Source organism: Rhyacophila brunnea, unplaced genomic scaffold (assembly GCF_057557595.1).
Source record: "Rhyacophila brunnea isolate RB1 unplaced genomic scaffold, BYU_Rbru_1.0 scaffold_10, whole genome shotgun sequence".
Classification (NCBI taxonomy): domain Eukaryota; kingdom Metazoa; phylum Arthropoda; class Insecta; order Trichoptera; family Rhyacophilidae; genus Rhyacophila; species Rhyacophila brunnea.
Genome location: NW_028232752.1, coordinates 9,964,577 through 9,980,008, shown reverse-complemented (window position 1 = coordinate 9,980,008; position 15,432 = coordinate 9,964,577). Strand labels below are relative to the sequence as shown.

The 15,432-nt window shown below is 27.8% G+C and overlaps 1 protein-coding gene across 1 annotated transcript; it reads right to left on the bottom strand.

Annotated features, from left to right (window-relative positions):
- Positions 1-3,543: 3,543 nt before the first annotated feature.
- LOC147078871 (salivary antigen-5-like) lies at positions 3,544-14,574 on the bottom strand. The gene is made up of 5 exons (XM_085950611.1): positions 14,221-14,574; positions 12,353-12,474; positions 7,565-7,825; positions 6,624-6,819; positions 3,544-5,323 (listed from the first exon to the last, which is right to left on the bottom strand). The coding sequence occupies exons 1-5, from the start codon at positions 14,297-14,299 to the stop codon at positions 4,896-4,898; spliced, it is 1,086 nt and encodes a 361-aa protein (XP_085806737.1). The 5' UTR covers positions 14,300-14,574; the 3' UTR covers positions 3,544-4,895.
- Positions 14,575-15,432: the final 858 nt, after the last annotated feature.

Genomic DNA, 15,432 nt, shown 5'->3' with positions numbered 1-15,432 from the left:
CAGAGGTATTTGCGAGATAATCTTCAAGAAAACATTTCCGAAAACTTTTCGAGGATTTCTATCAGTGGGTCTATTCTATACTTATCGAACGCTAAAGTGATAAATAGTATCAAACTTAGGGTAGGTTTGTATCAAAATATTAGCACTTATTGTAACAATTACACGAAGTTGGTTCTTATTGTTGCAATAATATGTGTCTTATTTTAACAGCAGTAAGATAGGTGCTGTTAAAATATAGCACTTATTGCAACAATAAAAACCAACTTCGTGTAATTGTTACAATAAGTGCTAATATTTTTATACAAACCTACCCTAAGTTTGATAATATTTATCACTTTATCACTTTAGCGGTCGATAGGTATAGAATAGACCCACAGAGGCATAAAATCACCTAAACCTGGCTCTGTACAAATTTAATTCTAGAATCTAGCTAGATCTTATTAGAGATGTTATTTGATTTTATAAATTTTATCTATCCATTTATATCCTTAACACAATGTTTTTAAAATATCATGTGATCGCCGCCAAGGTATTGTTATCCGATATGGTAAATAAAAAACATCAAAAAGTTATGTAGATACATTTTTAAGGATTTTTTATTTAAATAAGTATGTTTTTTTTTTAAGTTTTGTAATAAGCTTTACAATACTTACATAATATTATTATAATGACGTGGATCTTGACCCCCTCAAAAGGGAATGTATTAACAAATTTTTGCTTTGACGTCAAAACTTAGCTGTCAAAATTGAAAATTCAGTAAGAAACTTCAGTATGTAGTTATTGCAATAATAATATTATTAACATAATACGTCGTAATGAACCATCTATTGCTGACTAACCGAATCAGTTTAATAAAATCAAGTTGTTTTATCTACATTTTAGAAGTTGTATCACTATTTTAAGAGATGTCAGTATAAAGTTTTTTTTTACTACAAAACTTTTTTATATTTTCAATAGATGACACTATCTAAGAAAAAGTAAGAATGATAAAATTAAATAAATTATTTATAATAATAATATTAATATGTGCAATTGAAAACTCAATAAACTAAATTTTAATAATAAATATGACCATAAAAATAATAAAATGTAATAATAACGTAACTCGTGATATAAATATTATGTAAAAAATTCACATTATTTTTACAATAATTATTGTAAGTTTATCTTTGACTTTAAAAAAATCTTTTTAATGTTTTCAGATACATATTCATTAATTTAAATTGTAAATTATCAAAAAAAATGTCTCAAATTGCAAGCTTCGTATTTTTCTGCTAGATGCCTCTGCTGGTATAAGGATCCCCCTTAATTTTATTATAAAAATATCAATATTTTTAAATATATCCGTAAATAACAAGAATTTAAATGTGAAAATGCAGTAAGTAAGTATAATATTATTGTAAATTATTATTATCCGACGTTTATTACCATTAATCCACACATATTAAGTAATTGTTTATTATTTTCCTAAACTTGAATCAAAATAATTATTTTGAATAAACCATTTGTTTTTAATTACCTACTTCACTCAATTTATTATATATAGAAGATAGTCCATCCTCATGATCATGATAATTATTTTTAGTTTCCCTAATGTTATGTCTAGACTTTTTAACATATTCAAAATATTCTATAAATAAGGCGTTTCATTTCCGCGATGCAGTGATTAATAACACCAATTAATAATTATCAATTTTACATGACAACTTTATACAAACTATTTAATTATATGTTCTCATGACACGGCAACATTTTAATAACCATATATGTATGTATAATTGGTAATTTCGTATTATTATATTATTATATTTTTTTCTTTTTGTTTTTGAATTGTCAAAGTAGGGGCTTAAAAATTATTTCGGTATATACATCAATGCAATGGAGATGAAAAGTTTATATTTATATTATTATATTTAGTTTTACGTTACAAATAAGTAACAATTATTGATCTTTATTAAGTTTTTGATTATATTTATTATGAATTGTTTAATTGAAATCTTCTAAAATGTTGTCTATTCTCAGACACTCAAAGAGCGTGACAACAAAGAGGGACATTACAATATTATTTTCTACCATAGTTGAAGAAAAGGTTCAAATTATTCTTTTCTTTATGGGTACCTACATAATTATTTTATATAATTATGTTTATAAACAAGAAGATATCAGGCTAGGCAAACAATAGTGTTATGTTATGACAAAATCAATTTAAAAAACGTTTTTATTTTATAAAAAGAACCAGGGAGCTCAGAAATAATAATGGGAACTGAAATACCTAACGGGTAAGGAGAAACAGTGTTACCGATCTTGAGTAGGGAAGAATACAGGATAAATTTAAACACGTGTCAAGAATACGTCATACGTCGAATACTGACAACTGCTCTCGGTTTATGCATTGACGATCATTTAATATTGGTGGATTACACACACTATTGCACGTCTATAATGCGGGGTTCACTTTCGTAGGACACACACACATTCAAAACCCTGCGTCAAAATTTACTATATTGGTATATAGTATATCGGAATTATATTTATTATTATTTTCTCTATGACAATGACATTATAAAATTTAATATTCTGAATTTCAGGCATGTACTCATTAATCTGCATCAGTTGAATGCAGTTCTATTATTACTTATATTTGAGACACTTTCAGAAGAGTGGTTTGAAACAGACTAATTCAGTTATTTATTATTTATATTATAGACAAAGATATGCACCGCTTTTTCTTCACTAATCCAACTACAATATGATGCATAAAAATAATAAATAATTTCAGTAAATTGTTTCTAAGAACTGTCTTGGTAAATATTTAAAAATGTGAGAATAGTTCTGTATTCAGTTGACGATAACATATTATGTGTCGTTGAGTTTCAAAATCCGCTATAACACTTTTTCATTATATTGAGAAAATCAATAAAAACTTTTTAAACTAAAAAGGTTTTTGAATGCTTCAGTAGTGTTATAGCAGGTTTTGATAGACGCATTGATTTTGTTTCATAAATGACAGTTAATCGTAGCGGATTTTGAAAGAGGCAATAAAATTTTCATGTAGAGATTTTAATAACGAATCCATCGATATATATATCTAAATTATTTCAAAAAAGTGTTATATTGGTTTTGAAAGTCAGCGAGATAATTATTAGAGTTGTAGAAGCAACACCTTTGCTAAAGACAAGATTCTGGTAAATACTCGTAATATAGGTAGGTACTGACATTCACTACACGCCGTAAGATAATGCGAACTTCAATATTATTTAAAAGAAGGTCCTTAATTAATTCTTTTTCAATAATATTTGTTCGTCCAACAATCATTACAATATTCAAAAGTTCACCCTGTCGAAGTGAAAAAAATATTCCTTCAGTTGGCTCTGAAAATATTGCAAAAATCATCGCCAATCAGTCATATATTGTTCCATTATTATAATAGGTGCCTCTGTACTGAAGTAGTACTTTATAAAAAAATAATTATTAGTGGAAGGACATGGATCTGGATGGTTTTAATAAAACATTTTGCGTGTTATTTGAATAATTAAAAGGCTGTTAGATTATTTAGGTTGATTTATTTGTCTCACAATGCAATCAATTAAATCGTGACTACATACAAGTGTTCCGATTAATGTCTCACAATGCAATCAAACACATTGTGACTACGTACATACAGTATTCCAATTTTTGCCACATCGCACGCAAGGGTCGCTATACCATGCACATTTTAATATAAAATTGCATTTTAAATCACATTTCTGTCTTAAAACTATATACAATAGGACATTGTCTTGTAGAACCAAGACACTTTTTTCAACTAGCGTCTAGATTTAGCCAATTCGTTTTATCAAATTCAGTCGTATCAACATACAAATAGATCAATTCAACATATAAAGTATATTGTATTCATTGCAAAACCCTCTATAATTTACAGTCACATTTTTCGTTGTAAAAAAAATGTAGTTTTCTTCGAAATATTTACTGTACTATTAAACAGTTAAAATAAACTGTAATAAATGTATGATAATTATATTGTTGAATAGTATTAAACTTTAGAAATTAATAAAAAAAATATGAATACTTATAGAGGACTTTAGCAATCTTTCAAAACTCAATGTAACTGAATTATAATATAACCACACGTTTACAGAAAAATTCTAGCAAGAAGAAAACATATTACAATATACTCGTTAAATTTTGTACTAATATCTACTAATACTACAATAATATTCTATTATAAAAGATCGCTAAAAATAACTAACAATATTAATGATAAACAATAAAAATATATAAACCTATAAGTTTTATAATGAAATGGCAAATGATTAATTTGATACAAAGCAACGAAATTATTTTAATATTAATACCAACACCCAGTAAAAAAGTTCAAATAATTCTAGCAAAACTCAATAAAATTATATAACTTTTTATGATGATTTGGTTCCTTTTTTTTAAATTTAGCTGCTATAAATAAATATTTTGTAGAACATATGACCATCATAACGTTACGAAAACTATTAAAGAATTGTGCATTTTTTATTTAGGTCAGTCTTGAGTAAATATGGCCACGTATGCCCCAGAAACTATAAAGCTAGCCGTTTGAGTACCGCGAGCGATACAAACGACAGCGACAGAATAATACTACTGCTTTTGGAGTGATAGTGTCGCCTGTCACTGTCGTACGTCTCAGTCGCAGGACTCAATTGACCAGCTTAACTACACAATAAAACTAAACTTTGTGTTTTTCATGACGCAATGTTGTCTAACGTAAGGCTACACAACATAAATCGTCTGTTTGAGAGCACATTTGCAATTTGTTTGCGGAAGATATTTGAACAATTTTATTGGATTCAACAAAAAGAATTAAATTATTTCTTAATATTATATAGAATTATTTAAATTGTTTTTTACGAGTATAACGTACCAAATCTGAAGCCCCCTTTTGAACCTGATAACGCGTTGTTGAAAAACTTTTGCGCAGTTTTACTAATAGAGTCTGTTGTGTCACCAAAGATGCTGACAAAAGGCTTATAAGTTACTGGCTTTTGCGTTGTGTATGCTTGATATCCAGATGGTCCGGAGTATTGGTTCACTAAGATGAACTTGTTCGAGTCAGTTTCCTTCTGGTAAGAGTTCTGTCCTTGAGACATTGATGGCCATTGGAAGTTGTTATTGTTGTTGTTGTTGTTATTGCTGGAGTCGTATGAGTTGTATGCTTTGTAGTTGTATGTGTTGTATGATGATGTGTCAATTGCATCGGGTGCGCTCTCGGGAATTGCGTTGATTGGGGCATGGTCGTAGCTGACTTCGTTGATTGTGTTACCGTATGAATCAGCTGTGGGCAAAGAAAAAATATTATCAGATTTTTGAACATTATTTAGCACTATAATTTATTTTAACTTAACTTTATTGTAGAATCTTCATAATAACTATTATTTTAAATCTAAAGAGAGTCATAACTAACATATACCAAAAATCAAGTTTTGAGATAATCGCAAAACACCACCAGAGCACTGTATTTTGTAATAAGAAGAAAATTAGTACTGAACTTTCTTGAATATCAATGAGTGAGTGAGTCGATATATTTTTTTTAAATATATGAGGCGTCTAATTACAAAAAGCGACAAGTCCACATTTCAATATTTTCGCGAAATAACGTTTTTATCTTTCAAGCTTCAATTATTTTTTTTAACGTTAGATTAGATTAGATTAGATTAGACGTTAGTTTTTTCCGTTGTATTCTATATCGAAATTAGAACCAAATGAAAATTTGTTTCAGCCGATAAACTCTCAAACTTAATAAATATATGTAAAATAAAATTGGACGTAGCGCTATTTGTACTTCACTTTTTAATTTACTCCGCATAAGGCACATATTTCCGTGGCACTGTCATGAGTTTACCAGATGCTACAGCATGGGAGACGCCCTTTTTAATATTAAACGTTCCATTATTGGTTGACTTAAGCACGCGCGAAATCAACCAAGCTTTAAATAATATGAAACATGGACTTGGCGCTTTTTGTATTAAATCGAGACTTAAAATATTTTTTTTCGAAGGGTTATGTCGCGTTTTGGAATTTATAGATCAGTACATATTGTGTAAAATTATACAAATAATACGTGCGTAATTTTTCTCGATTTTGACCAAATGTGGACTTATCGCTTTTTAGAATTAGACGCCTCATATATAATACTCCTAAGGCTGCAAACACACAGCACACTATGAAAATTAGAGCTCTCTATTTGGTTAGGTCATGTTTTTATTCATTGAAAATGTGAGTTATGAAACGAACAGTCAACTTTGTCAACGATTTTCATATGGTTTAAAGTGACTTTTTATAGCCAACTATTTTTCTTTCTATGAATCACTTGTTATATTTAACTCAAAATTGACAAAATTTCAAAATGTGAGTTATGACTCTAGGCGACTCAAATAATTTAGAACATCGAAATTGAAACTAAATGGAAAATAATGAATGTAAAGATTTCAAATTAAAGAAAACTGTGGAAAATAGAATCAAATATAAAATTAACATATTATGAAGAAAAATGATAATATTAAAGTGTTGAAATACATAAGAGCAACAGATATAACTAATGATAAATATAGTATTAGATGATAAAGTAAGCTTACCGCAAAGTCCACTGTATTTCTGAGAGTCAGAAAGGCCAAAGCTGGTGCAGGCTGGCACTCCCTTTTCATAAGGAATGATTCCGATTACGTTGCCTCCTGGTCCATAGTTGCAGACGTACAGTTTAGTGTAGCCACGAGATGGATCATGGAAGAACGAGAAACCGCATCCTACGTGAGATGACTCTCCCCAGACGAGCTACAATAATGGAAAGAAAAATATTTATAAGTTTAAAGTTAAATAATAATAATATGACGTTTTTAACTAGTATTAACTATATATTTATATTTGCTCTCAAAAATATGTAGATGAAATCAATATATAAGGCATCTAATTACAAAAAGCGATAAGTCCACAATTCAATATTTTCGGGAAAACACGTTTTTATGTTTCAAGCTTCAATTATCTGTTTTAACGTGAAATTATTTTTTTCCGCTGTTTCCTATGTCGAAATTAGAACCAAGTGGCAATTTGTTTCAGCCGATAAACTCTTAAATGTAAAAAATATAGGCAACATAAAATTGAACGTAGCGCTACTTGTACCTCACTTTTTAATTTATTCCGCATAAGGCACACATTTCCGTGGCACTGTCATGAGTTTACCAAATGCTACAGCATGGGAGACGCCCTTTTCATTATTGAACGTTCCCTCATTGGTTGAACACGCGCGAAATCAACCAAGCTTTAAATATTATGAAACACGGACTTGGCACTTTCTGTAATAAATTGAGACATTAAATATTTTTTTTCGTAGGGTTACGTCGCGTTTTGGAATTTATAGATCAATACATATTGTGTAAAATTATACAAAAAATACGTGCGAATTTTTTCTCGCTTTTGATCATAATACGTGGACTTATCGCTTTTTGGAATTAGACGCCTCATATATATTTTTTTTATTTTTACTAAGATGTAGTAACCTATTCGTTGTCATTTTATTTACCTGTGAATAGTGTCCAGTTCCGTGGCCGTGACCAGTGGGTTTGAATCCATACGCTCTGACTTCATCAAACCAAGCGTTGATCTGCTTGTCAAAGTCTGGAACTGAATCTCCATTGCTGGAAGGTTGCCTCGTGGTCCACGTGGCTGCGATGTTTTGTCCAACTGGGAATCGACCCACGTCTCTCTGTGTCGCTCTATCGTGAGCTGTCATACAGTTATCGGCCCAGTGTTGTGCTCTGGCGGCTAATTCATCATCCCATTTCTGTGAAATAAATAAAAAGCACTCAATTAGAAAATGTTCACGTTGTAAGCACATAAAATTATTAATATAATGTTTTATTAACTGTTTTATACTACTATAATAATATATACATAATTAAATTTTAAATTAAATAAAATCAATTACTTTTATTTTCATAATACTTACTTAAGTATTGCATGTTTATGAGAAATTAGAAATGTAGAAAATTGTCTATGAATTGACATAGCACGATTTTAAAATACACGAAATAGTACTAATTATTAATTAACATGTTATGAATAATCTTCAATATTGAGAATTTTCTCATGTAAAAAAAATAATGTTTATATTTTCCTTCATACACTATTATACTTAAACGACAATGTCAGTAAAATAGGTAAAATATTTTAAATGCATTAAAAACATTCTTGTAGTTTAAATACTTTTGGTAAATAAATACACGTGTCCTATAAAAATGTTAGAACAAATAAATTAAGCCACCCACACTAAAAAAAACTCAGTCATTATTCGCCATTTTGAATTATTATGAGATAACGAGATCAACTGAAAACTTCATTTACCACTGAAATAAAAGGTCACATTAATACTTTGCAGATATTTAGTCTCCAGTAAATAAAAAAAAACGAACACAAAATTCCAATACAGCCATAAGTTATCATCTGATATAAGTTTCCTTGTGGGCATATATGTATTATTTATTTATTCAACTTTTCAATGCGTATTATTAGTCATAAGATAGGTATAATGACAGAAAACTAAAGAAATTTTCTATATTAATAAAAGCAACATTAACATAAAATGTTATTATTTGTCACTATACAGTTCTTTGGCATGTTTAAGTTCATGATTCCAATAATTTTGAGACCTATTTTAGAATAGTTTAATTTACATTGTTACACAGTAATTTATATATCGTACACAAGGTGTAAACGTGGATAGAATAGTGACGAAGTGTAGAGGTAGGCTATTACGATCCGAAATAAATATTGCACACTAAACTTGGTCAGTTATACGTATTTGTTTTTATGGAACTAAGACTACAATCTACAGCTGATAGTGATGGTTAATTTTTAAAAATCAAATAAGCTCTGCCAAAACCGAACCATAATAGTTTTTGTATGCTATGTGTAATCCGACAAACTAGTGTACACTTTTTCATTAATACCAAACCGTAATAGATAAAAAAAATATTATTCTATCTATATAATATCCAAAATTATGAAAAATTTAATGGCATAATATGACTATTTTCTAGTGTGGCTTGGTTTCGCGTGGTTTAATTGAATTTTAAAAACCAACCATCACCATCTGTAAATTGTAGTTTTATTTCAATGAAACTCAAAAAGTTTAGTCGGATGTCGGATCTTAACATCCTACCTCCACCCTTCGCCATTAAGTAAATGCGTAATTATAGTATTAAATAGTTCGTATTATTTGAATTACAAATAACAAAACTTCATTCATTTATATTATATTATTAACTTTCAGTAAAATCATTTCATTTTCTAATACTTAAGTTAGCAGTTATTATATGAAAAAATGAGTTTATTTTTACGACATTTTTTTAATTGCTTGACACCTGGTCACTTTGAATCACGTATGATTTTTTTTATACAGTTTATTTTTAATTATTGATATGACGAATAATAAAAAAAAACCTAAAGTCAATAAACTATCAAGTATATGGTTTTATACATAAATATTTCTCGTTTGGCAAGATGCTGCAATTAAATTAGTCTTTTTTTCAATATGTTGATTTTGTCGATATCAAGATTTTTAGATTTCTATTATATTTTATTTTATTCGTAATTATTTATTGATAAAAAAAGAATATTTCGGGACACGTTTTTAAAACTGTCGTCAAGCTGATAATGCATAATTGAATATTCGTGATGATATTCGATTAGCATCTCTCTAAAACAAATATTTAAGCACACATTTCGCATGGCAAAAAAACTTTGAATTGTTAATTTATACAAGGATTGCTAGGTTTTTAGTGACGTATGTTCAAAATGATATACTTAATAGAATCTGTCAAGTTTTCCAATATAGATAATGGAAACCGTGGAGTAGGTAGGTACTAATTATTCTTTTTAACATATATAATATATATATACGTATATTATTTGAAAAACGTTTTACTTATATTAAATTGTATAATGATAATAATAATATTATTTTATATCTACTTGTGACTAAGTAACCAATAAAGTAATCGATGAAAGTTGAAACAAAATGATATTATTTGTATTATCTTTGATTTAAAATACATAACCTGATAGCCAATAGTAACTCAATTTAGAAAACGCTTCAGACAGTATTATAATAACCATTTTGTCGTAATTAAGTATGGTACCTTTAGCATAGTGATCTACGTGCATAGGCGCGAAATCTGAAAGATACTGGTTCGATTCCTGTTCTTTTTTAAATAAAAAATATATTTTCTTAGAATTGTTTTAAAAAATATGTATGTTTAATAATAAGAATGTTACATTCTTAAATCTTGTGAATTATTCATTGAATAAAAAAATTAATTAATTATAAACATATATTTTGGTTTTGGGATTTTTGTAATTTCTAATAAAAACAACAAAAATTTGGAATACGAAAATTTTCCGCATATTACTTTCTAGTAAATTTAGTTAAGTACGTAATAATTTGCTTGTTTTAATTTAATAACCTATGATTGTTATATTATAAATTCAGTGGAGGATATATTTTTAATGTTGATTGAATTTATTTAAATTTTTAGTTAATGATAATAAATTTTGATATTCTGGTTTAGCCTAATTTTATTTATTCTATTCATTTATATGATGATAAAGAAGTTTCGTACAGCAGTAGTAGTTGAAGATGTGACCTGTGAACTTTTCATTGTCAAACTATCTTATTGCCCACGTTTACGTATTCGGAATGGAAAATTTTTCGCTAAAAACTTGATTTTAAACCAGTGAAACTGGATAATTTAACAGTTCTGCGCTGTCGTCCAAATTCGACGATTATTATCTTAAAATTTGCGTCAATTCGAATATTGATCACCATAACCGGTCCACGTAGAAAGTTAAACTGACTGAATCATTCGTTCCTTAGCGACACGTGTTTCAAATATGGAAGTTACCTACGTTTGATTATTTAAATCGCTGATTTATCGAAAAAATAATATTTTGTTATATGTCTCAAGATTGTTTGAAAGAGATTTGGCATTGATTCTGATTTATGGCACACTTAATAAAAAAGCTTTTCGGTCAAGACCAGATGTACGTAGTATCTAAATAAATATTATATACATTACGTAATATACAGCAGAATTCATTGAATGAAATTAAAAGGATTATAAAATCAGTTAGGTATTGAAAATATGTATTATATGTGTCGTTGGATTTCAAAATCAGCCAAGTCCATAATAGATGAATAGGACAAAAACAGCTTTTTGTTTTCTCAAATACACAGTTACAAGGGTGAAAGTTTATATTATTTCGAGTATTGAATATTTAAAATAGATAAATTTCACATTTTGATAATGGAGAAATGTTAGAAAGCAGTAGTTCTTCAGAAATTCACAAAAAAATCAAAAATACCTAAAGGTTGACTTGGCTGATTTTTAAATGTAGCGACACATATATGTATTACTCTTCTATATGACTAATATTTCTTGTATTGATAGTAAAACCATATTATACTTGTTCTAAAGTTTCTTGTCTTTGAATTAAATTTATTTTTGTAATTATTATTGTCGTAACTGAAATATTTCATAAAATAATTTGTAATAATTTGAAGGACTTGAATTAAAGTGTGGCTGTGTATTACTGCCAAAAGTATCTAAATCATATTTTGCAGTATTGAAATTTGAAGTTTTACATATAAGTTCCCTCTAAAATACTGCTAATTTATTTGTGCTTTATGTGCATGGCCTTCATTTTTTTTCTAGCATACATATTTACATATAAACACATAATCCGTTGTTAACTCTAACTACCTAAATTATCGACTTACTTACTTAATTACTTTTGGCAGCAACCCCACAAAATAATCAAATAAATGTTTAAAAAAATGTTTTTATATAATTAAATTAATGTATGTACGTGATAGCATTATGTTATAATGAATATAATTTACAGGGTGTATCAGTTAACGTTATATAACTTTGTCCAAATTTATTTATTAAGTATGAGAAAAATACTATTTTATACATAGTGTTACAGTGCTTATAAATCACAGTAAAACCGTGATCTTAATATTTATTTTCAAATTTAGAATATTATGTACTTATTTATAAATTAATATCTCACTTATATTGTAAATTACGAATTGCGAACTCTTTTATAATATATCATTATGCTAATTGATAATAAATCAACTTAATTAAACGATGCATTTAACTAATGAATGTATAAATTAATTTATAATACCATCTATCATTTAGTTAGAAATAACGTGTAAATTATTACAAGATGAACAAAGATAACTTGTAATGATACAGTGTTATTATTGAATTAGAATGAAATTAATTATAGGCAATAAACAAACCATTTCCATCATGTTGGCCGCTGGAGGCTGGCTCGATACTTGTCCCAGGGCGACGGACTGTCTCAGTCTATTATGAGAGTCAACTATCGCTTGCCTCTCCTGCTGTGTTATTCCACCAGATTCTGTTAAAAAAAACACATTATATAATATTATTCACCAAGTTTTTTTATCATATAAAATAAAAATATATTGAAATGAATAGTTTTAACATAGACTTTACATTATATTTTAAATTTGGAATACCTGTTTCTATATTTATATAATACTAACAAAAATACAATAATGAAGTACCTATATTTAAATGATTAAACACCTAACTTCCGCAAAGAAGATTGATTTAAATAATCGACAAAATATTGATAGAATATTCAAAATATATGTACATATTTTTTTAATATAATTAATAAATATTATTCTTTAGACAGTAAAGTGAATCTTGATTTTCGATGAAACAATACAAATTAACTTATTTAGTGCTGACACCGCGACTAGCGCGTTTGCTTTACCTGACCATTCGATATAATTAACATGCTGTTTAAGTGTTGTAATTAAAAATAAATAACAGCTCAGCAGTGATTGTGTAATTAACGTTACGTAAATAAATATTATAAACATAATATTTAGACGAATATCGAACGTTTATTTATACGTAAAATTATATTGTACTATTTTTGCTTAAAATACGATAAGTCATAAACATTTATCCTACATACAGTTATCTAAAACAAATTATAAGGGTAATGATTTTAATGTAATTTTACTAAATTAACTTAGTTTTGGATAAGAGATTTTTGACAAATTTAATTTAATTAAGTTTTGATATTAACTTTATTTTTATACATTGAGTTGATGAATAAAATTTTCATTATTTTCCTTGTATAATAAAAATAAATTACGGCTAGACGCCGCATGATGTCTCGATAAAACACTACTTATGTTTAATGCAAATATGATATTACAGGTCAAATATTATTAAAAATTAAAATGCAAATTTTATTACAAAATTCGAACAAACTGGTTAAAAAAATCAAACGTGTTATGTATGTAAAAAGAATAATATAAAATAAGTTTTTTATGTTATCAGTAAGCTGTCTTCCCAAATTCAGTGTTTATTTGATCGCCGCATGATTTTTTTTTACCTAGCCTGTTTTATCAATTAGGATATAATATTTATATATTTAAGATGTAGAACTAGTCTTTTATATGCAGTGATAAGATTTGAATATAAACACATTACAAGTGACATTAAATTTTATATATGTTTTTTCGGACCATGAATCGACACATATAATCTTACAAGTTTTAGCAAAATTAACATAAAAAATATATTTATTTTATAGAAGAAAAATACAGACTATCAATGAAAATACTAGTTTTATGACGTTGTTTTTTTAACCAATATTTAAAAGAAGGCGTATTCTCATATTTGATATTTTTTTCATTTATTTCAAATTTAATAACATTACATATTTTAGAATCTTAAGTAGAGAATTAAGATTTCGTTCAATCAATTAAGATAAAGTAAAACTTTCTTTTCATACTCGTATATTGTCACACATGGCTATTGTATAATAAATCGTTGTTAAAACAATTTCCTTATTTAAATCTGTGATTAATTTTACCTACTGTTATCGTAAGGATTTAAATATTGCAAAATGTATATTGTTAAAACTAATTTAAAATTTATGTGTTTTAAAATTCACGTCGATAATAATAAATCTTCTGTTTAAATCTTATGCATAATGATTATAAAAATGGGACTCTTTTCTTCAGATCAATACTAGCTGGAGTTAAAACTCTGGATAACTTTCTGTACGATTATTATACCTAATATAATCATAAATAGTATAGATATTTTTTTTACTTACTAATCATTTGTTTTCCCACAGAGCACCCACTTGCCATCGATACAAACATAGCGATCACAAAAAATTCCACAGTATACATCTTAGATTTATTTTTATTTAACTCTGATAAAATATAAATTAAACACTTGTCAAAAAATATGCTAGAGTCCTTTCAAAACGAAGATGTCCTTTTATATTGTATATAGTAATAGATTAAGTCACAGGAAATTTCTTTGTCACTTTTTTCTCAATAATTAACAACTGGTCGGTAGTTTAGAGATACTTTGCAGTTCACTTCTTTGGAAATTGTTTAAAAATACCAAAAGAATTTGAACTATACAACTATCTTCTCGATATCACCGCCAGATCTTTAATGCTTGTGCACCCGCTCAGGTGGTTCTTTTATAGGCGTTTCGAGAATCACAGGCCTCCCCGGTTGTCATGGAGACTGATTTTGTATGGAAGATACAAACTGACCTGACGCTTCTCAGTAAAACCTTAATTCACGCTGCATGAACTATGTCATAAAATTCATATACGCTGATCACATAAATATAATTATTTATTATTACTATTGTCAATATAATACCAATTAAACATAAAACGTCTCCAAAATACGTGATTAATAATTTTAACAATAAGTATAAATAGATTTTTAATATACCTAATTAACTTAGTATTAAATTAATTTGAGGCGTCTAATTACAAAAAGCGACAAGTCCACAATTCAATATTTTCGGCAAACAAACGTTTTTATGTTTTAAGCTTCAATGATTTGTTCAAACGTGAGATTATGTTTTCTGTTGTATTCTATGTCGAAATTAGAACCAAATGTTTCAGCCGATAAACTCTTAAATGTTATAAATACATAAATATAGGCAAAATAAAATTGGACGTAGCGCTACTTGTACCTCACTTTTAAATTTATTCCGCATAAGGCACATATTTCCGTGGCAACGTCATGAGTTTACCAGATGCTACAGCATGGGAGACGCCCTTTTTATTATTGAACGTTCCCTTATTGGTTGATTTAAAATACGCGGGAAATCAACCAAGCTTTAAATAATATGAAACACGGACTTGGCGCTTTTCGTAATAAATCGAGACTTTTGGAATTTATAGATCAATACATATTGTATAAAATTATACAAAGAATACGTGCGTATTTTTTCTCGATTTTGACCAAATGTGGACTTATCGATTTTTGGAATTAGACGCCTTATTTAGGTTTTC

Bases quoted from the DNA above. Each gene is read 5' to 3' on its own strand.
- LOC147078871 (XM_085950611.1), bottom strand. From the start codon at position 14,299: ATGTATACTGTGGAATTTTTTGTGATCGCTATGTTTGTATCGATGGCA. The intron at 7,826-12,352 runs GTTTGTTTATTG...TTTATTTCACAG, and splicing joins CGGCCAACATGATGGAAATG to AAATGGGATGATGAATTAGC. The intron at 6,820-7,564 runs GTAAATAAAATG...CCATTATTGTAG, and splicing joins GAACTGGACACTATTCACAG to CTCGTCTGGGGAGAGTCATC.